Genomic DNA, 23,425 nt, shown 5'->3' on the forward strand with positions numbered 1-23,425 from the left:
CTCCCTGTCCATAAACGTCTTTGCTGCGCATAATAGAAGCAGAGATGAAAAAGCAAAGAGAAAACAAACTTCACCCATGTCAACTAGATTGAAGCATTAATTCTATCGATTTATGAAATTACTCTGATGAGCAAGGGTATTCATTCTATCGATTTATGACATATTCTGGTGAGCAGGGGTTTATTTAGTGTTCTAGGGCAACAAGTAAAGACAGAAGAGAAGCTGTATGTAGGCTATCTGGGTCATTCTACAGATTCGGTGCCTTTTGTGATTGAGGAGGATGAAACAATGAACATTAAAATCTTAAGCTTTTTTTTATTTGATGTGACAAAGTAATGTGTGTACTTGATAGAAAATACCTTTTCCCATCTCAATGTAGAGTATTAAGTTATTATTCTGTATTATTTTCTCAAACAAGTCCCAATTTAATTCAACCCCGTCACAGTCATTTTGTTATTCAACTATTCATTTTTCCAATGAGCTTGAGATCAGCTTCTGGCATAATCTCACAGTTTAGATGTCCCTTGTAAATAATGGCATATTGTAATTAAAGAGAAAATCAAGAAAAACTGACCAGCACCATCCTTTCCAGTTTACGATGAAGAAATTTCGAATCTAACTCCACATTTTCGCAAGAAATGTGCAAGAATGCTGCGTAATTCCTGACAAAATTGAAATAGCCTTATTTACCCTGATTTAATACACACAATAAAAACACTATTGATGTTATATTTTGTGTATTTAATACAAAAATGTAAAAAAATAATCTCGTAACAGGGATGAATGCACCGCAACAGGGTTGAAAATCATGTAACAGGGTTGAGTGAAAAGCATCACGTGTCATATGTTTTATCTTTTGAGATCACTAACATGTTGCCATTTTTTAAACATTTTTAAACCTACTGTCAACATAGCTTTTAAAATCTAAAGAATCTAGATGAAAGCTAGACAGAGTAAAACACATTAATGAACTAATAACAGTAACAACATTTAATTGATTTCATAAAAATATCCATCTGATAATGGCAGGAGTCTGTTTGAACATTGAGCAAACATCTTAACATTGATAACCTATATAGGTCACATGTTGCCATTTTTTAACATTTTAAACTACTGTCGACATAGCTTTTAAAGTTTAAACAATCAAGATGAAATCTAGACAGATTAAAACACATTAATAAACTAACAACAGTTACAACATTTCATTGATTTCATAGAAATATCCAGAGTAATGGCAGGAATGTCTGTGTTGTTTGAATGTTTGAACATTAAGCAAACATCTTAACATTAATAACCTATAGGTAAGCCTACAGTTTGTTCACCATTTTTACTGAGAGAGCCTAGCCCACACTTCCTTCTGTATTTCCATGTGCCTAGAAGTCACCGGTTTAGGGGGATCAATGTGTTCCAAGATGTCCTCAAATGGATACCACAGGATATCATGAAGAAGTGGCCAGAAGTACCTATTTGGTCCAGCACAGCACATGCATTTGACCTGCACATGGGATTCATCTGTGGCTAGAATTATTCCGGGATAGAAATCGTCATCATATTTGGCCACGCACCATTTCCCGCATATGTCTGGATTTGCCCAATCAACCTCCCTCTGTGACACGACTGATGTAACTTTAGGGGTAAATGTGAAATGTTGTGTATTGAAACACTGGCATTCCAGTTTCTTGTTGTGGACTGTGCACATACAGCTTACATCACGGTAGGCAATTTGCCTTGCAGCCACACAAACAACTTGGTGGATCCGCATTGTGGATGGAACTACTGGCAAATCTTTGCCTTTCTGCTACTGTTTTTGCCATTGTTGAATCTGAAATTGTAGGTCAAGGTCAAGTCAATGACCAGTTTACTCTCCAAAACTAATTACTGTATCCTTTTAATCACTATGTAGTAAAATGAACGTGAACTTGCAGATAATACTCCTAAATATGTCAGTACAAACCAGTCGGCTAGTGAACATGAACCCCTCACGCACCAGTTGCCAAGGCAGTATACTGTATGTCTTTTTAGACTAGTCTTCATTTACATTCTCTAGTCTTTTTATGCATTACCAAATTATGCTTTAAAGCAACAAAACTTTATATTCTGTTGATTGTGTGTCCATGACCACCACCACCTCGTGTCTTAAAGATCTTACATTTCCAGGAGAATTACCTGACCACCGGCGCGCGGATGTCCCTCACCTTCCTCTCTATGTGTGTTTCCTTTCTGCTGCTGTTTTTTCCATTGTTGAATCTGAAATTGTAGGTCAAGGTCAAGTCAATGACCTGCTTACTCTTCAAGACTAAATATTGTATCCTTTTAATCACTATGTAGTAAAATGAACATGAACTTGCAGATAATACTCCTAAATATGTCAATGTATATAGGAGAGAGAACAAATTAATTGTCACTTTTTTTAAGTTATTATTTTCAAAAATTCCTCGTACTTTTAGTTGATACTGTAAAACCGTAAACAACAAACATTCAACAAGAAAATATGATTGGTATTAAGCAATATACATTAAATATTGCTAAGATTTAACAGCTATTCAACCCTGTAACAGCCATTCAACCCCGTAACATTGAAAAATGTGATGGGGTTGAATGTGACAGGGTTGAAGATTTTGTGCTAATCTGTTGCTAATTCGGGATGCTAGCAGCTAGCAGTGTGCCACATGGCCTTATTCAACAAAATACATTGTTATACTTCATAGCTATAAAAACAATTATTGGTAAAATCTTAACTATGAATTACCCCCCCCCCAACAGAGTTGAATACCTGAGATTGACAAAGCCCATATGTGCTTAAAAAACATGAAATATTTATAAAAAGTGAGAGAGCAGCTTACCACTTGTCACACCAGGCTTCTCTGAAGACTTGTATGATGTCACTTCCTCATAAATGATGTCCACAGGATCAAACCATTATTTAATTGTGAGTGGGGGTATTGTTGCATTACGGGGTTGAAAGAAATACAAGGACAGGGGTAAAAGCCTGAATTTCTCAGAAAATAAAATGTCTTATGCTGAGAAAATGGATTATGCATAATAAGGGGGCATATACAATTAATTTAACAAAAAAAAAGCATTATTATTTAACACTGTGTACTCAAAATGAGTCACGCCATTTGCATGATGGTCAATAGGGACAGGCGAAATTCTTAATACTCCTAAGAAAAGCAAACATATAAGTATTGAAATTCATCTCTGTTTAAAATCATATTCTCTACTCCATATTAAAAACATGTAAAACTTTGAAATGTTGTAATTTAAGTGTAGTTTGATAAATGTTCTGACAAGTTATAACACTAGTACATCTTGGGACACTGACAATACTGAAATGTCACCGAATCTGTAGAATGACCCATCTAATTATAGACAAGTGGCCTACCAAAATGTCGGAAATTATAACCAGAAACCAGGCCTATCTAAAAAGTATTGTCAACAAAATCGTTCTGCCATCTCTAACTGTACATCGCATTTTCTGTAGGCCTATTTGCTGGTTAGGCTCGGGTGCGGACCTAAGATGTGAACTTTATCACTGTAGCCTATAGTCGGGCGGTTGCGGACGGGTTATTGGCAATAGCCAATAACAAACAGCTGACCCACGCATCTCTAGCGTGTGTGTATGTGCCCTTGCCTTAGTACGTGCGTGCGTGCGCGCGTGTGTGTGTGTGTGTGTGTGTGTGTGTGTGTGTGTGGACGTGTTTAACTATACTCGTGGGGACCAGAAGTCCTCACAAGAAGAGTAAACCAAGAAAATGTTGACCAATTGGGGACATTTGTTTGTCCCCACAAGCTCAAATTCTATTTCTAGGGGGTTTAGGGTTAAGGTTAGAATTAGTGTTAGGGTTAGAATTAGGTTTAGGGTTAGGGTTAGGAGATAGGGTTAGTTTTAGGGTTAGGGTTAGGAGCAAGTGTTAGGTTTAGGGTTAGGGTTAAGGTTAAGTTTAGGTTTTTGGGTTAAGGTTAGGGTTAGGGTTAGAGTATGGGTTAGGGTTAGGTTTGGGGTTAGGGGTTAGGGAAAATAGGATTTTGAATGGGACTGAATTGTATGTCCCCACAAGGCTAGCTGCGCAAGACGGTGTGTGTGTGTATGTGTGTGTGTGTGTCAGCCTCTCCCTGACTACCAATCTGGCGCTCCAACACAGGGATCATGCTGAGATTGTCTTCTGCTCCCCGCTGTTACCCAACACTTTCATCTCTCTCCTCCTCTCCATCCATCCCTCTCACCATCCTTCCATCTCTCCATTTCTCCCTCACTCTCCCTGACTTGACTGAGGCCCTCTGTTTGTTCTCTCCTTCCCTATACCACATGTTCTTATTTCCTACCTCCCTTGCCGCCTCCCTCTATCTCACTCTCCTCTGTTTGCATTACCGTCCCTTGGCCCACCACAATCCACAGAAGGAAAGAGAGGTCCAAAATAGGGAAAGTTTGTGTGTATCAGACAAACATTATTTCCATATCACTTGAGTGGCGCAGTGGTCTAAGGCACTGCATCTCAGTGCTTGAGGCGTCACTACAGACCCCTGGTTCGGTTCCAGGCTGTATCACAACTGGCCGTGATTGGGAGTCCCGGTGTAGGCCGTCATTGTAAATAAGAATTTGTTCTTAACTGATTTGCCTATTTAAAAAAAAAAGTGAGAGACATAGCAAAAGCACTTGGACGGAATCTGCTATTTGGACAATATTGCCATCTAGTGGTCGAAATATATCATTACAGTGAAACACTACATTAATGTGGTTAAACACACACAAACACGCGAACCTACACTGAGTATACCGAACATCTTCCTAATATTGAGTCACCCCTTTTGCCCTCAGAACAGCCTCAATTCATCAGGGCATGGACTCTACAAGGTATCAAAAGCGTTCCACAAGGATGCTGGCCCAATGTTGACTCCAATGCTTCCCACAGTTGTGTCAAGTTGGCTTGATGTCCTTTGGGTTCTTGATATCCACGGAACTGTTGAGCATGAAAAACCCAGCAGCGTTGCCGTTCTTGGCACAAATGGCACACATACACAATCCATGTCTCAATGCTTAAATATCCTTCTTTAAACTGTCTCCTTCCCTTAATCTACACTGATTGAAGTGGATTTAACAAGTGACATCAATAAGAGATCATAGCTTTCACCTGGATTCACCTGGTCAGTCTGTCATAGAAAGTGCAGGTGTTCTTAATGTTTTGTATACTCAGTATATATCGCCCTTTGGACCAATGATTGCTCCAACTCTCTGACCAAGCTTTCCCAGCAGAGAGAGACAAGTAGGCTACGTACATTCCCAAAACAATCAATTTGTTCCAAAGGGAAATGTGTAGCTGTGTAGTCAAAAATAATCATTATAAATGAAGGTAAATGTTGACATGTCAGTTATAATGATGGAGAGTATTAGACCAATGTAGTCTCGTAGAGTCTGCCTGTGATACTGTGTGAATGAGCTACTGTATAGCCGCTGCTGGCTGGCGACGCTGAGCGCGCTGCCTCGGTAGCGGGGGCCATCCATGTTCACAATCCATGTAGAAAAGTTCAGTTTCTAGGCTTACACACAGCTGCACACACACACACTCTACTGTCGTTCCATCCCCGCCTGATTCGTGCCTAGTCAGCTGCAGCTACGTGGCATCGCCAATGAGAGAGAGAGAGAGAGAGAGAGAGAGAGAGCGAGAGAGAGAGAAAGAGAGAGAGAAAGAGAGAAGAGAGAGAGAGAGAGAGAGAGAGAGAGAGAGAGAGAGAGAGAGAGAGAGAGAGAGACCGCACCGACCGGGACACGTCCTCTCCTCGCCCGGGGTTCCACGTGGACCTAGTCATTGACCAAAACAGATCCCGTGGCCCAGTTCGAATACTTTCAAAATACATCCTTCCTTTTTTGGTTTATATATCTATGATCTAAATTCAACAAAACGGGATAGTGTAACCAGGGGCTCCATATAGCGTCCACCTCTCCTGTCACGTCAGATCAATGATTACTTAAAGGAAAGGAAGAAAATAAGGATGTATTGAAATTATTTGACCGGTGCCTCGATCTCGCCGCTGCGCAGTGCAGATATTACCCGGAGGGCTGAACCGTAGAATCTTCCGCTATGAAATCACAACCTCAACTAACAACACGACGTTACCATGCGTTTCTCTGTCTACTCATCAAACGGGCCAACAGGTAGGATATGGCAACATTGCAATGTAAGATTGCAACTATTTAAAACGATGCATAATAACTGATTTGAGTGAGAGATTGCTACTTTACCATTGTAACATCAGATGGATACAATGTTGCAGCATTAGCATCACAGCTATCTCTGTAGCAATAATTGAGATGTTTTAAATCACTAGGCCTAACGTTACTGTATGCTATGATGATATCGCTCAATAATTCAACGTTGGACACAAATGCCAAATCACTGCAATTGTAAAATAGGCTACGCTCGTCTGGGCTGTCTACCGATGCAGAACTGATGGGCTGAAAGCATCAATTATTTCTCATAGACTACGGTTATTGCCTTAGTTACATCTTCCAGAACATAATTCAGAAATGTTTGAATAACGAAATGATCGGCCTAAATGTTACAATACGCCTAAAATGTTTAATATCGAATCAGAATGACAGTGCCAGTTCTTCTCGCGCTTGCAGGTGAGTCTGGCGCTGACATGTTGGTGACATGTGTGCTTTCCCTGCTCCTGCTCGTGCACAAGTGTGTTTCTGCGCCACAGGTGCCCGGTGACGAAAGGTAGGCCCTGACACACACACACACACACACACACACACACACACACACACACACACACACAGTAAAAGTATAGGGCAGGGGGAAAGTATAGGGTTTGTCCTCAAGGTTAAAAATATGAACCAACACTGGTCTAAGATGGATTTTCCAGCAGGGTTAGGTTTCCTGTTGGCTTGGGTATGTTTTGTCATTCTTTTGTTTTTTATTTGTTGTTTATTTGGTGAGCCAGTCAGACAACAATATTTACATTTACATTTACATTTACGTAATTTAGCAGACGCTCTTATCCAGAGCGACTTACAAACTACTTGTGTAGCACCCCTGACAGCCTTCAGCCTGCACTGTCGATTGAGGGACAAGCGTCCTGTAGGAGTGATGCCACCTGATGTAAAAATAAATAAATAGGAATAACAGAGACAGTATGAGGTTACGGGAATTACATCACATCCTGTCCCTGGGTGGTAACAACAACAGAGGAGAAATAGGGGTCAGAGTTCCGAGTGAGCCTGTTTATATAGCGCTTCAGGTAGAGGTCAAAGGTCATCTTTCCCTGCACTTAATCCTATTAATAAAACCAACATAAAGTATTTGTTATCACAACAGTCTCTCTCTCTCTCTCTGTGTGTGTTTGTCCCACAGAGTAGAGTCAGCAGGAGCCCCTCCCCCTCTCACACTGGCCAATCCCTTCGGCTCTGGAGACGAGGAGCGCAGGTGAGTGGCACCTTTTACTTTAATTATTACAGTGGTGGTCAACTCTACTAAATAAAGGGTTAAATCAGGCCAAATCTGGCCAACCCTCCTCCAGGTGAGCTGCTGGGAGTGCAGGGCTTTGCTCCAGCCCTAATTTAACCCTTTACTCTGACAGGGGCATGTATTATGTTCGTTCACGCTATCAGCTCTGTGGACTTTGAGTAGGCAGCTGCAGAGTTTCTCCCAGACAGACAGATAAGATACTGTATGTAGCTATGTTCAAACACAGGTTTATGATGCTGTTATAATGTTAGCCTTTTTTGTAAACCTAACTAGTGTGATGCTGCCAGTATGACTGCCTATTTTCACAACAATCTGGTTGAACAAACAAACAAACAAACAAATTACTGAAATATTTTGTGCTATTACACAATTACCACATTCAGTTGTGTTCTGTAAAAGGTCAAAGGTTGTCTAGGTGTGTGAGTGTTCTAGCTGTCCAGGCCTCAGTTCATATGCACTGACCAGGCCTACTGTGTGATTTAAGACAGGTGAGCACAAGGACATGCTACACTAGGGGTTGAATAGCAGATTTCCCGTCCAAACCCACTCCCTTTTCCCGGGATAAATAACTAAGAGAAACCGGTAAATTATAATAAATTATTTCAATGAACAGCATGATGTGAAATGGAACTGTTAAATTATATGCAATGTCTAAATCTGGCTTCTCTACGGCCTTCTCTCTGCTATCTGCATGATCAATCATTATCGCTCAGAGTGGGGACAGACAAGGCATCTCAGTATGGAGCGCAGTTCACAACATGTATCATCTCATCATGGTAACTTTTTTTCTTGTGAAGGGTAGGCCATACTATATTAATAGGCTATAATGACTGAATCTGCATCTAATTTACACATCTCCATCTGGCTTTCAGGGGTCACCTTGTTTTTCAATTGTAAGTCGCTCTGGATAAGAGCGTCTGCTAAATGACTAAAATGTCAAATGTAAATGTAAAGATTTTTTTTTAAATTGCAGCTGCAGAGTTTTAAAACAGCCTATCGCTCGAACATCGTTGCTTTAAATTGGTGCGCACGCGAGCACTCTCGCAGTCTTTCTCTCTCTCCATCAATTCCATTCAAATTGCATCCAAAGTAGATAATTCTGTTCAAGATTGATACACTATATATACAAAGGTATGTGGACACCCCTTAAAATTAGTGGATTCGGCTATTTCAGCCACACTAGTTGCTGACAGGTGTATAAAATCGAGCACACAGCCATGCAATCTCCATAGACAAGCATTGGCAGTAGAATGCCCTTACTGAAGAGCTCAGTGACTTTCAACGTGGCACCGTCATAGGATGCCACCTTTCCAACAAGTCAGTTCGTAAAATTTCTGCCCTGCTAGAGCTTCCCCGGTCAACTGTAAGTGCTGTTATTGTGAAGTGGAAACGTATAGGAGTAACAACGGCACAGCCACGAAGTGATAGGCCACACAAGCTCACTGAACTGGGCCGCCGACTGCTGAAGCACGTCAAAATTGTCTGTCCTCGGTTGCAACACTCACTACTGAGTTCCAAACTGCCTCTGGAAGCAACGTCAGCACAATAACTGTTCGTCGGGAGCTTCATGAAATGGGTTTGCATGGCCGAGCAGCCGCGCACAAACCTAAGATCACCATGGGCAATGCCAATCATCAGCTGGAGTGGTGTAAAGCGGGCCGCCATTGGACTCTGGAGCAGTGGAAACGCTTTATCTGGAGTGATGAATCACGCTTCACCATCCGACGGACGAATCTGGGTTTGGCGGATGCCAGGAGAACGCTACCTGCCCAAATGCATAGTGCCAACTGTAAAGTTTGGTGGATGTGGAATAATGGTCTGGGGCTGTATTTCATGGTTCGGGCTAGGCCCCTTAGTTCCAGTGAAGGGAAATCTTAACGCTACAGCATACAATGACATTCTAGACGATTCTGTGCTTCCAACTTTGTGGCAACAGTTTGGGGAAGGGCCTTTCCTGTTTCAGCATGGCAATCCCCCCGAGCATAAAGCAAGGACCATACAGAAATGGTTTGTCGAGATCAGTGTGGAAGAACTTGACTGGCCTGCACAGAGCCCTGACCTCAACCCCATCGAACACCTTTGGGATGAATTGGAACGCCGACTGCGAGCCAGGCCTAATCGCCCAACGTCATTGCCCGACCTCACTAATGCTCTTGTGGCTGAATGGAAGCAAGTCCCCGCAGCAATGTTACAACATCTAGTGGAGGCTGTTATAGCAGCAAAGGGGGGACCAACTCCATATTAAGTTTACATTCACCTTAGCCAAATACATTTAAACTCAGTTTTTCACAATTCCTGAAATGTAATCCTAGTAGAAATTCCCTGTCTTAGGTCAGTTAGGATCACCACTTTTATTTTAAGAATGTGAAATGTCAGAATAATAGTAGAGAGAATGATTTATTTCAGTTTTTAATTATTTCATCACATTCCCAGTGGGTCAGAAGTTTACATACACTCAATTAGTATTTGGTAGCATTGCCTTTAAATTGTTTAACTTGGGTCAAACGTTTCGGTTAGCCTTCCACAAGCTTCCCACAATAAGTTGGGTGAATTTTGGCCCATTCCTCCTGACAGAGCTGGTGTAACTGAGTCAGGTTTGTAGGCCACCTTGCTCGCACATGCTTTTTCAGTTCTGCCCACACATTTTCTATAGGATTGACATCAGGGCTTTGTGATGGCCACTCCAATACCTTGACTTTGTTGTCCTTAAGCCATTTTGCCACAACTTTGGAAGTATGCTTGGGGTCATTGTGTCATGATCGTCGGGAAGAGAGGACCAAGGCGCAGCGTGGAATGCGAACATATTTTATTTAAATAATGATCACACGAACAAAACAACAAAACGATAACGTGACGTCCCTGGTACATACACAAACCAACACGGAACAAGAAACCACACCAAATGAATGCCAAACGGCTACCTAAGTATGGCTCCCAATCAGAGACAACGAGCTACAGCCGTCTCTGATTGGGAGCCACCCTGGCTAACATAGATATACAAAACCTAGAAATAAACACCCTGGCTCAACATACGAGAGTCCCCAGAGCCAGGGCGTGACAGTATCCCCCCCCCCCAAAGGCGCGGACTCCGACCGCGCCAACCACACCCAACAGGGGAGGGACCGGGTGGGCACTCCGCCTCGGCGGCGGATCCGGCTCCGGACATGACCCCCACTCCCTCTCTAACCCCCCAAAGCGCCCCTGGTCCGGTCTGGCCCTACTGGCCGGAGCTGGACTGAACACTGGTGGAGCGGATTGCTCTAGCTCCGGAGTGGAGCAGCTGACCGGTGCCGGACCAGGCATCGGTGGAACAGGTACGGGCTGTGCCGAACTGACGACGCGCACCACTGGCTTGGTGCGGGGAGCAGGAACGGGACGAACCGGACTGACGATGCGCACCACTGTCTTGGTGCGGGGAGCAGGGACGGGCCGAACCGGGCTGACGACGCGCACCACTGGCTTGGTGCGGGGAGCAGGAGCGGGACGAACCGGGCTGACGACGCACCCCACTGGCTTGGTGCGGGGAGCAGGAACGGGCCGGGCCGGGCTGACGACGCGCACCACTGGCTTGGTGCGGGGAGCAGGAACGGGCCGGGCCGGGCTGACGACGCGCACCACTGGCTTGGTGCGGGGAGCAGGAACGGGCCGGGCCGGGCTGACGACGCGCACCACTGGCTTGGTGCGGGGAGCAGGAACGGGCCGGACCGGGCTGGCGACGCGCACAACTGGCTTGGTGCGAGGGGCAGGAACAGGCCGGACCAGGCTGGCGACGCGCACCACAGGCTCGATGCGGGGAGCAGGAACAGGCCGGACCGGGCTGGCGACGCGCATCACAGGCTCGATGCGAGGAACAGGAACAGGCCGGACCGTACTGGGGACACACACCACTGGCCCTACGCAGGGATCAGGAACGGGCCGGACCGGACTGGTAACACACCCCAGTACCTCTCGCCGTGCCTCTACACTTTCCCTCCCCTTTGTGACCAGTGGCCCCCGTAACCTGGCGGCCTCCTCTGCTAACCCGCTGGACCACTCTATCGCGCCCTCCTGCTGCCCCGTCGTCCACGGCGTGAGCCCCCCACTAAAAAAATTCTGGGCGTCTCTCCCCGTGGACCAGGCCTCCATGTCTCTCGCCAGACTCTCACCCCACTGCTCCAAAGTCCAACCTCTCTCCTCTTCACTTGGCTTGGCCCAGTCGAGACTCTTAATCCACTGCTCCCAAGTCCATCCTCTCTCCTCTTCACGCTGCTTGGTCCTGTTATGGTGGTTTCTTCTGTCACGATCGCTGAAGGAGGAGGACCACCGCGCAGCGTGGAATGCGAACATATTTTATTTAAATAATGATCACACGAACAAAACAACAAAACGATAACGTGACGTCCCTGGTACATACACAAACCAACACGGAACAAGAAACCACACCAAATGAATGCCAAATGGCTACCTAAGTATGGCTCCCAATCAGAGACAACGAGCTACAGCCGTCTCTGATTGGGAGCCACCCTGGCTAACATAGATATACAAAACCTAGAAATAAACACCCTGGCTCAACATACGAGAGTCCCCAGAGCCAGGGCGTGACACATTGTCCATTTGGAAGACCCATTTGAGACCAAGCTTTAACTTCCTGACTGATGTCTTGAGATGTTGCTTCAATATATCCACATAATTTTCCTTCCTCATGATGCCATCTATTTTGTGAAGTGCACCAGTCCCTCCTGCAGCAAAGCACCCCCACAGCATGATGCTGCCACCCCCGTGCTTCACGGTTGGGATGGTGTTCTTCGGCTCGCAAGTACCCCCTTTTTCCTCCAAACATAACAATGGTCATTATGGCCAAACAGTTCTATTTTTGGACATTTCTCCAAAAAGTACGATCTTTGTCCCTATGTGCAGTTGCAAACCGTAGCCTGGCTTTTTTATGGCGGTTTTGGAGCAGTGGCTTCTTCCTTGCTGAGCGGCCTTTCAGGTTATGTCGATATAGGACTCGTTTTACTGTGGATATAGATACTTTTGTACCTGTTTCCTCCAGCATCTTCACAAGGTCCTTTGCTGTTGTTCTGGGATTGATTTGCACTTTCGCACCAAAATACATTCATCTCTAGGAGACAGAACGCGTCTCCTTCCTGAGTGGTATGACGGCTGCGTGGTCCCATGGTGTTTATACTTGCGTACTATTGTTTGTACAGATGAACGTGGTACCTTCAGGCGTTTGGAAATTGCTCCCAAGGATGAACCAGACTTGTGGATGTCTACAATTTTTTGGCTGATTTCTTTTGATTTTCCCATGATGTCAAGCAAAGAGGCACTGAGTTTGAAGGTAGGTCTTGAAATACATCCACAGGTACACCTCCAATTGCCTCAAATGATGTCAATTAGCCTATCAGAAGCTTCTAAAGCCATGACATCATTTTCTGGAATTTTCCAAGCTGTTTAAAGGCGCCGTCAACTTAGTGTATGTAAACTTCTGACCCACTGGAATTGTGATACAGTGAATTATAAGTGAAATAATCTGTCTGTATACAATTGTTGGAAAAATTACTTGTGTCATGCACAAAGTAGATGTCCTAACCGACTTGCCAAAACTATAGTTTGTTAACAAGACATTTGTGGAGTGGTTGAAAAACAAGTTTTAATGACTCCAACCTAAGTGTATGTAAACTTCCGACTTCAACTGTATATACATTGAGTGTACAAAACATTAGGAACAACTGTTCTTTCCATGACATAGACTGACCAGGTGAATCCAGGTGAAAGCTATGATCCCTTAGTGATGTCACCTGTTAAATCCACTTCAATCAGTGTAGATGAAGGGGAGGAGACAGGTTAAAGAAGGATTTTATAGCCTTGAGACATGGATTGTGTATGTTTGCCATTGAGGGTGAATGGGCAAGACAAAAGATTTAAGTGTCTTTGAACGGGGTATGTCCAATGTTCCCTCTAAGCTGCGCACGGGCGCGCAGTAGCCCCGAAACTGCAGTGCAGCTCCACCAGGACTGCCGCACAGAGCGCAGAAGAAATATCAGCCCACAAAGAGAAACATGAGATTGAACTTCACTCAACATTCTAAAGTTTTCCCTGGTAGTTAACACTATCAACGTTTCCCTTTACTGTGGTAATAGTGATCGAATCAACGCAATATTAGCCACTTTCATTGCAACATACCAAAACAAAACGAACTATGCAAGAGATTTTATTGTAGACAGAACGCATCGGAGTAGGATTCTATTGCGCACAACTCAGCCCAGACCGGTGCGGCATAACCAATCAGAGCTGCAGTAGGCCTATATGCAAATAGACCATTGCCATATATGGATCTGTGCCATTTACTTTGAACTGGACTGTGTTTACAGCTGTGGTCGTGAGTAGATGCGCTTGTTTTGAGATCAAAGAAAGAGCTGCATGTAGCCACCTGTGCACATTTTGTTCATATCCTTTGCTAGTTAATGAATTATTAACCCTGTTATAGATAATTTGTAGTCCGCAATAGGGGAGAGATTGCTTCCTACAAGAGCACAAAACGTGTACATTTCTAGACATCTTTGAAAAGCAAGTCAGGTAAAGAGCTTTTTTTTGTCTTAAAGGGGCAGTGTTGTATTTTGAAACAGGCCTGAATAAGCTAAGTAGCCAATAGGCAGAGTTTAGCATAATTTGGCTGATTCTCTGTAATAATGGTATGGGAATAATAATGCATTTTATTTTGTAAAGCGGTTTCTTGCATCAAACAACACAACAACATTTTCAATCACCTCCTTGTCTGAAGGACAAGTGGATGAACAGGTTAATGTCAAGCCCTGCATGTTGTTTTCAAAAGTCTCATGGAATGTAGGCCTACATTTAACGCCACACATTGGCTGCTACTGTAGGCTGAATGATAGAACAGCTATTTCCATGTTCAAATGTTATGGGATTCATTTACTCCATTGTTTCTGATGGTAGGGCGCTCTGGTAGGCCTACATTATGATCAAAAAGCCAAAGTAGCCTAGTTGGCCACTGTTATAACTGTAACTTAAAGTGGGTACAGCCTCAGTGTTCACAGTAAACGTGCGCTGGAAGTTGCACATAATTTTCACAACGTTCAAGCTTGTGCTCAGCAGACCTGAAATTTGCTCAGTGCCTAATTTTTTTTTGAGGGAACATTGGGTATGGTAGTAGATGCCACGTGCACCGGTTTGAGTGTATCAAAAACTGCAACGCTGCTGGGTTTTTCATGCTCAACAGTTTCCTGTGTGTATCAAGAATGGTCCACCACCCAAAGGAGATCCAGCCAATGGCAGACCAGTGGTCGGAAATGGGTCATTGATGAAGAGGACAAAGGAGGCTGACACTAATTGTGCAGAACAACAGATGGGCTACAGTTAGTCAACTGACAGTCCAGTACAACATTGGTGCCCAAAGACCCATAAAATAAAGCACAACTCGCCGTACCTTGACACAAATTGGGTATGGCAGCTGACGACCTTATAGAGTTCTGCAGTTGCAGTGGGCTAAGGGACGAAAACACTGGACACTGGAGAATTTGAAAAACATTGCCTGGTCTGATGAATCCCGGTTCCTGCTGTTTTACTCTGATGGGAGAACTAGGGTATGGAGAAAACATGCATCCATCATGCCACATCTCAACAGGCTGGTGGTGGTGGTGTTGGGTGTGTTTTCATGGCACACATTGGGCCCCTTGATAAAAGTGGAGCAACGTTTGAGTGCCACAGGATATCTGAACATCATTGCCAATCAGGTGCATCCCTTCATGGCAGCAGTGTATCCATCGGCAAATAGATTTTTTCAGCAGGATAATGCCCCATGCCAGAAGTTTAGGAATGTCCAGGAATGGTTCCATGGACATGACAGTGAATTCAGCGTACTACAGTGGCCTGCACAGCCACCAGATCTCAATCTAATTGAGCATCTATAGGATGAGATGGAACGACTTATTCGGAGTAGAGACCCACTACCAGCCAACTTGACACAACTGTGGGAAGCATTGGAGTCAACATGGGCCAGGATTCCTGTGGAACGCTTTCGACAACTTGTAGAGTCCATGCCCCGACAAATGAAGGCTGTTTTGAGGGCAAAAGGGGTGCAACTCAATATTAGGAAGGTTTTCCTAATGTTTTGTACACTCATTTTACTGTATATATAGATGTCCTAGCCTACCCTGTTTCAGGTAATACATTCAATGCTGTATTAACCTTATATTTAGCTAATTAATGATGGGTTATGCATAAGCTTCTAACATAGCCTCTGTCTCTTGCACAATACGCACCTTCACTCCGCTGGCTCCTTAGCTCTTGGAGTCCCAGGAAAACTAGACTAGAATAGCTTGCTGGAATTCTTTTTTTCTTATTCTCATACTAATAGACTATTCGAAAAGGGATGCAAGCTCTTGTTTGCTGACTGTTAAATACAGCAGATTGAAAGAATAGAGAATGCGGGACCGCGGTAGACTATAGCAGTTATTTGTTCAGAACCATAAACATTCGATCTTCGTGAAGAGAAGGGAAAGCCTTCTGCATCTTATTCTAGTCCTATATTATTCAAGCATGTCATTACAATGATGAAGATAAGGACAACAAAACGTATTTCATTTAACTGTTGAAAGCGAAGAAGGAATGACGCAACAATAGAGATAGAAAGAGGAGATGGGTTAATAAGCACATGGATATACAAGATGGCGTATTGAATACACAGCGCTACAAATCGCCTCAAGATAAAAACATAATATTCATTATCAGTAAGTTAGACTAAATATTAACATTTCATATATTCGAGGGTAATAACATTCAATCTGGATAATAACACAAAACAAATTATAAGGCTAGAGAAATGTATCGACAAATATTACAACAACACGCAACACCCAAACATGACGGAAGATAAACGAGGAGAATCAATCTCCAAGAGAAAATGTGACTCCTCGACTGATACAGATGATTTATGCTTTTCACCACCGGGACTGGTAAGTGTGGAAAGCGACTTGTTGAAGTCGATAAATTACAAACTGTGCATACTAGAGTTGGTCAGTAATGATGTAAAAGAGTTAAAGGCGAGTCTTGAAATGAGTGACGGAAAAGCTGCGATAATGAAGAGCGATACAAAAAAACTAAAAGGGACAGTCACTAGGATGGAAACGGACGTTAAGGAACTTAAAAAGGAGAACAACTTTCTGAGAGAAGCCTTACTAGACATACAAACTAGATCGATGAGAGAAAATCTAGTACTTACGGGTATCCAGGAAAAAGCGGGAGAGATTACAGAAAAAATAGTGAAGTACTTCTTTCTTACAGCGCTTCAAATTCTACTCGAGGCTGTTGACAAAATCCAACTCGAACGTGTACACCGTTTCAGACAAAGAGGACAGAGATATGAGCGTCCAATCGTTGCCAAATTTGCTTTTTTTAAGGATAAAGTATGGTTAAAAGCCTAGGTAAAAGACTTGCTGGCACGAAAATAGGCATGAATTATCAGTTCCCGAGGGAGATTGCAGAACGGCGCAAAGTTCTGTACCCAATAGATTAAAAGGGAAGCGTGTTGCTCTTGTTGTCGATAAACTGTAAATTGACAACCAAAGACTACGCCATGGCTATTCTGAAAGTTCTAATAGAGGAGTCGAATAATAGAACACCCAATACTAGTCATGGTAGGGATTGTAATAATAAAGCACATTTATTATAGTAGGTATAGTATTTTATAAAGGGAAAAGACGTTATTACAAGAAAAGATAACAAGCAAAATAATACATCTTCAAATACAACTAAATTAGAACACAAGTACTCAATCAACATAGTGGAGATAAAAACATAGCAAACAGAAGACATAGAAGGCACAGCACAGTATGTGGGTATGTGTGGATGAATTGTGATGGAAGGTGTGGTGTGCGTTTTTGTGTTTGAATAAGTGTGGCGTTAAGTGATTGAGAAAGGAAATGGTAGCATATCCCAGAACCAACGTGTGTCTGTGAGCAGGGGTTGTGAGAGAGAGCTTTCAATTTTGTGCAGATGAGGGATATACATTTTAAAATATAGTATACATCTAATATATATTTTTAAATTGTCCTATCATGATGGAACGATCCCCAACCCTATGTCCTAGACACCCACTTGAGCGACCCATACACCAAAGAGAAGTCCCCATCTGTTTTATGGACCTGCTGTGAGTTGCCTATATGCAGCCAAAACAGAAAAATAAATGCGGTCAGAGACCTACTTGAGCAGCACCGCCCCCTCAAGATTCTGAGCCTGCCTGACAGGGTTGGTCCTACAAAGCCAGAGCCCCCTGATGGGAGAGCATAATATACAAGGAAATTCTCAAAGCTGCTAATGAGAACCTTGACGACCTTGTACCTAGTCGGTGGGGATTCCAGTTGGGTACCCCCACCCAGGTAGTGGCAGTGCTGACAACACTGGCTACAGTAACCCATGGGGAGGGGGTCACACTCGGACAATCAGAGAGGGGCTTATCATTGTGGCCCAGGTGGCACAAAATAATCAAAGAGTCCATACTAACAAAGGAAATAGAAGGTCTAAAAGAACAGATAGCAATAAAAACTGTAACATAGAGGCTCAAAATAAATTAGAGGAAAAACAAACAGAAATGGAGAAACTTATTCAAGAAAGATCAAGTGTAATATATTATAAAAATAAAGCAAACTGGATGGAACATGGGGGAAAATGCACCAAATTATTTTTTAATCTTCAGCATAGGAATGCTACCAAAAATAATGTACTGAAACTGGTTACAAATGACGGAGTCACCCATGATTCACCAAATTATATTTTGAAGGAGGAAACAAAGTACTTTAAGCATATGTTTTCGTTTCAGTCGCCTCCATCTCCTCTAACTGAAGCTAATTGTAGAGATGTTTTTTCTATTGATAATGTAAAATTAACAGCCATACAGAAATACTAATGTGAAGGTGAAATTACAGAGGAGGAACTTCTGGATGCAATTAAAGACTTTAAGTCCGGGAAAACTCCAGGGTTGGATGGCAGTCCAATAACCAGTCGAGGTATACCAAACCTTTTTTGATATACTCAGAGGACCGTTATTAGCATTTTTTAACCACTCCTATGTAAATGGTAGATTATCAGACACTCAAAAAGAAGGTCTGATTTCATTATTACTGAAACAGGATACAAGTGGAAAATACAAAGATCCAGTCCATTAAAAAAAATTGGAGGCCCCTTACACTTCAGTGTTGTGATGCAAAAATTCTAGTAAAATGTATAGCTCATAGAATTAAAAAGATATTGTCGGACATTATTCATTCTAATCAGACAGGTTTTTTACATGGACGATACATTGGAGATAATATAAGGCAAGTACTGGAAACAATAGAACACTAAGAAAAATCTGGGAAACCAGGCCTGCTAAATTAAACATTTACATTAACATGTAGTTTACCAATAAAATGGTCTGATGGTGATGTGGATATAGTCGGAATACATATCCCAAAGGAAATAAATGATCTCACTCCAATACATTTTTATAGAAAGTTAGCAAAAATAGATAAGATCTTGCTACCATGGAAAGGTAAATACCTGTCAATTTGTGGAAAAATCACCTTGATTAACTCTTTAGTATTATCCCAGTTTACCTATTTGCTTATGGTCTTGCCTACGCCTAGCGAACAGTTTATTAAATTATATGAGAAAAAAAGATTCCATTTTATTTGGAACGGCGAGCCAGACAAAATTAAACGGGCCTATTTATATAATGAATATGAATTCGGAGGACAGAAATGATTAAATATTAAAGCATTAGACCTATCACTAAAAGCTTGTCATACAAAAGTTATACTTAAATCCAAACTGGTTCTCTAGCAAATTAGTAAGATTGTCTCACCCAATGTTCAAGAATGGCCTTTTTCCCTTTATTCAGATTACAACCTCTAATTTTCAGTTATTTCAAAAGGAAATAATCTCCCAAATATCACTATTTCTAAAACAAGCCATAGAAAGTTGGTTGCATTTTCAATTTAATCCTCCAGAAACGACAGAACAAATAATGCAACAAATATTGTGGTTAAACTCAAATATACTAATTGATAAAAAAACTTTTTTTTGACAAAATGTTTAAAAAAGGTATAATCTTCGTAAATGATATCATCGGTAGGGCTGGTGGAGTTATGTCGCACATGCAGCTAACAAAAACATATGGAAATGTCTGCTCTACCCAAAATTACAACCAAATTATTGCAGCATTACCGCAAAAATGTAAGAGGAAAGTGGAAGGGGGAAAATGTAAGGAACTTGTCTGTCTGCATTAAAGAACATAATTGGTTAAAGAAAACTGTGCTAAATAACAAAGTGTACCAGTTTCATTTAAGGACCAAAGGATTGACAGCCGTCCCATATAGATTGCAAAATAGTTGGGAAGAGATTTTTGACGTACCGATCCCATGGCATAGTGTTTATGAACTGATACGCAAAACGACGCTGGATTCAAAACTTGGGAAGTGATGCAGACAATTACATTGATGGAAGTTACAATCTATCTGCAATATTAAAGCTGATCTACCCCCTAAAAAAAATAAAAAATGATGAAAATATGATGAAAGGTATATGCGTCAGTCTATTAATTATAAAAACGTAAAATAGGTTCTATTATATTTCAAAATTAAAATCAAATTTGCTAGCCTATACTTGTAACTTTGTAGGCCGTATGTTCTCCCCCAGCTTCATGGATTGAACAAGGTGCGTAATTCCAGTCCATATAAAACAGTAAAATACAGTACAGTAGGCTAATACACTCAGCCTACTGGAGTTGTTTCATTTATTTACCCAAGAGAGTATAGGCAGGCCTACATCTATCGGCTTTTATGTTTTTCTGTCGTACGTAATGTGCGGTAGCCTATATATCATAGGCTATGTATTGGATAACGACACAATCATTTGGGGCTTTTTGAGCTTGGGATCTTAAAATGTCTTTAATGTATGGCTCATCAGGCTCTGGTAGCGTCAGGCTTGAATTTTCATGCCGATCAAAACTCTAATCAAATCCAGACATATTTATATGCTTTATACACTGAGTATACAAAACATTAAGAACACCTGCTCATTCCATGTAGTGACCAGGTGAATCCAGGTGAAGCTATGATCCCTTATTGATGTCACTTGTTAAATCCACTTCAATCAGTGTAGATTAAGGGTTAGAGACAGGTTAAAGAATGATTTTGTATGTGTGCCATTCAGAGGGTGAATGGGCAAGACAAAATATTTACGTGCCTTTGAACAGGGTATGGTAGTAGGTGCAACTCAATATTAGGAAGGTGTTCCTAATGTTTTAACATGACACTTCCGGTTTGGGTGGGAAATACCTGCTTACGTGGGAGAAAAATGATTTATTCTCGGGATTTAACATTTGTAAAATACAGGGAAAATATTTAACCCTACTGTACACAGAACACACCAGGGAGGGAACAGAGAGTTTGTTTGTAAAACCTTGAGACATGTTGAGACTAGATTACAGTGGTACTTTCTGTACAGTGAAGTAACTTTCTACCCAGTCAGGTGGGCCTGAGGTTGAACCTTCTATCCCAAGCCCTAACCTCTGTGAACCGTAACCTCTGACCTATAACCTCTGTGTGTGTGTTAGGCTGCTGCAGAGCTACATCAAGGCCAACCTGAAGGAGGGACAGGGAGGACCAGATAGCACCTGGGAACAAGGTAAACACACACACACATACACACACACACAATCATTGACATTATTAATGAGTCAACATCTTCCTATTTCCTGCTGGTCAGAGGTGTTTTTCCTGTTCAGTCTCCATGACTACGACCGCAGCGGTGACATGGATGGCCTGGAGATGATGAAGCTGCTCTCTGAATACAACTCCCACAATACACCTGGAGAACAGTCAGCTGAGCCGGTGAGGGGTGTGTGTGTGTGTGTGTGTGTGTGTGTGTGTGTGTGTAGAACATCTGTAGAAGACATCTTCACTGTCATGGTTAGGACATACTGTATTGTACTGACTGATTTTGTAACTCTGTCTTGATCGTAGTCAGTTTGGCCAACTAGCTAGCAGGACATAATATTATAAGGGTTATGTATCAGGATTGAAATAGATACTGTAGCCTGTACTGTTGTGTAGGTATAAAGATGTTACTGTAGGACTCACTTTAGCCGTAAGTGAATCTCCACTAATGCTGAAGTTGACTGCACAGTGTTTCAGTTGGTGAATATGTACACTAAGCCAATGTTTTTTGTTGTGTGTGTTTGTGTGTACGCGCATTCCAGGTGGTGGAAATGGTAGACTTTCTCCTGCAGACTCAGGATCTCAACATGGACGGTCTAATAGCTCCCTCTGAGCTACTCTCTCCCCCCAAACTACAACAACCAGACTCCAACACCCAGGGTGCACCTGAACAGGGAAGGAGTGTGGCCCAGGAGCAGGTAGAGGTCCAAATGGAAGTCAAAGTTGAGGAACCAAAACAAGACAAGGCAGCACAGAAAGAGGAGAAGAAAGCAGAGGAACAGCCCAAGGAAGAAGAGTCAAAGCCAGGAGATGAGGGACAGGAAGTTAAGACAGATGAACATTCTATACAGGAAGAGATTAAACAGGCAGAGGAGAAAGGACCGCATATCCCAGAGGCCCCTGCTGCTGATCATGTGCAAAATAGGCCTGCTCCTGTACATCAGGGGCAGCCTGAAATGTAAACAAACACACACAATAATAATATGCAAACAGCACTCCAACACAACAATACTTCCATCCAGACCGAGAGGGGTCAGCCAATAGCAGGAGCCCGTTGAGTGACAGGAAGCAGAGTTAGCAAATCACATCCCCTCATCTACCTTGGGGGTAGGGGCTTATTTGTTTCACATTGAGGGATTTCTGTTTTCTTTTGTACTAAAGAATTGTAAACTAAGAGATGTCAGCCATATTGTTTTCAAGCTGCTGTTATATTTCAACACATTGCCCTTCTGAACAAGATCGAGTGAGAATATAATTCAGCATTAAATATGTTGTATTGTGCCAAAAGATACTATGCCTTACACTGCTAAATAGTACAGTTTGACCTTCAGTTTATTGATTTTGCAGTAACTAGTTGCTTTTTCTGTTGAAGAAGCCATATCATATTGGAATGGACAATCTGAAGAAAAGTTAAGGAATTGACTGCATTTACGAACGTGTCAAATGCATTGCCTTCCCCCTCCTGTGCAATATAAAATAAATTGTGTACTCCCCTCATTGATGCAAAAGGAATGGGTTGGTTTAAGAAATTCAGTGGAAAATCCCTCTAGCTCATGGAATTGGGTTCTCTCCTTGTCACAGCAGTTGTTGAGACTAGATTCTTCCTTCTCATTATTAGACAGGCGTTTTTCCTGGTCAGGTCAAAAAACCCCAGGCCCTTTTCACTTATGCTACCAATAAACTAAAGTGCCGTCTGTTGATTTGTACAAATAATATTTTTTGCGTCGCTGCACAGCTGCCTGCTCAGCCACAGTAACACTAGAGCCCAATTCAGTCTCCCCCTTCTCCTAGAAGTGTGCACTTGTTCCTTTAAAATACATGAGGGGAGTAAACAAATATACACTGGTGAGAAGTGTAATCTGAAGTGTAATTTGATTTCATGTAATCGAACACAATGATTTAGGAACATGGGATGAATTTAAGAAACAAATGAATATTTGGTTTGCTGTAAATTTCCTGAATTGGAAGGTTTGTATATTTATATGACAAAAATAAAGCCAACATGACTATGCCACCTTTATTACGTAGTTTCTGTCTCGGCGGTGACTAGGTACTGATTGCACCTTGTTTGTTTAAAAGGGGAATAAAGAGGAATGTCCACTCACTTTTTGCTGCTCCAACATTTCCACTCAGCAGACGGATTCCTATGCTAAAACATATGGGTCCAATTGGGATTTGGCCTAAGCACTTGTGGAGATCCGAGAGGATTTGACAACTGTAAGCAATATGGTAATATTTGCCACCTTGCCCTCTGAT

The 23,425-nt window shown here is 42.3% G+C and overlaps 1 protein-coding gene across 2 annotated transcripts; it reads left to right on the forward strand.

Annotated features, from left to right (window-relative positions):
• The first annotated feature begins 6,029 nt into the window (after positions 1-6,029).
• LOC311145727 (uncharacterized protein) lies at positions 6,030-23,180 on the forward strand. Of its 2 annotated transcripts, XM_084182015.1 has the most exons (6): positions 6,037-6,154; positions 6,626-6,722; positions 7,359-7,430; positions 21,067-21,137; positions 21,219-21,343; positions 21,712-23,180. In XM_084182015.1, the coding sequence occupies exons 1-6, from the start codon at positions 6,118-6,120 to the stop codon at positions 22,129-22,131; spliced, it is 822 nt and encodes a 273-aa protein (XP_084038141.1). In that variant the 5' UTR covers positions 6,037-6,117; the 3' UTR covers positions 22,132-23,180. The 2 variants fall into 2 exon arrangements, with proteins under 2 accessions (XP_084038140.1, XP_084038141.1); XM_084182014.1 differs by having other exon boundaries at positions 6,030-6,154; positions 21,067-21,343.
• The last annotated feature ends 245 nt before the right edge of the window (positions 23,181-23,425 follow it).

This window comes from Coregonus lavaretus (genome assembly GCF_964263955.1).
Source record: "Coregonus lavaretus genome assembly, chromosome: 18".
NCBI lineage: Eukaryota > Metazoa > Chordata > Actinopteri > Salmoniformes > Salmonidae > Coregonus > Coregonus lavaretus.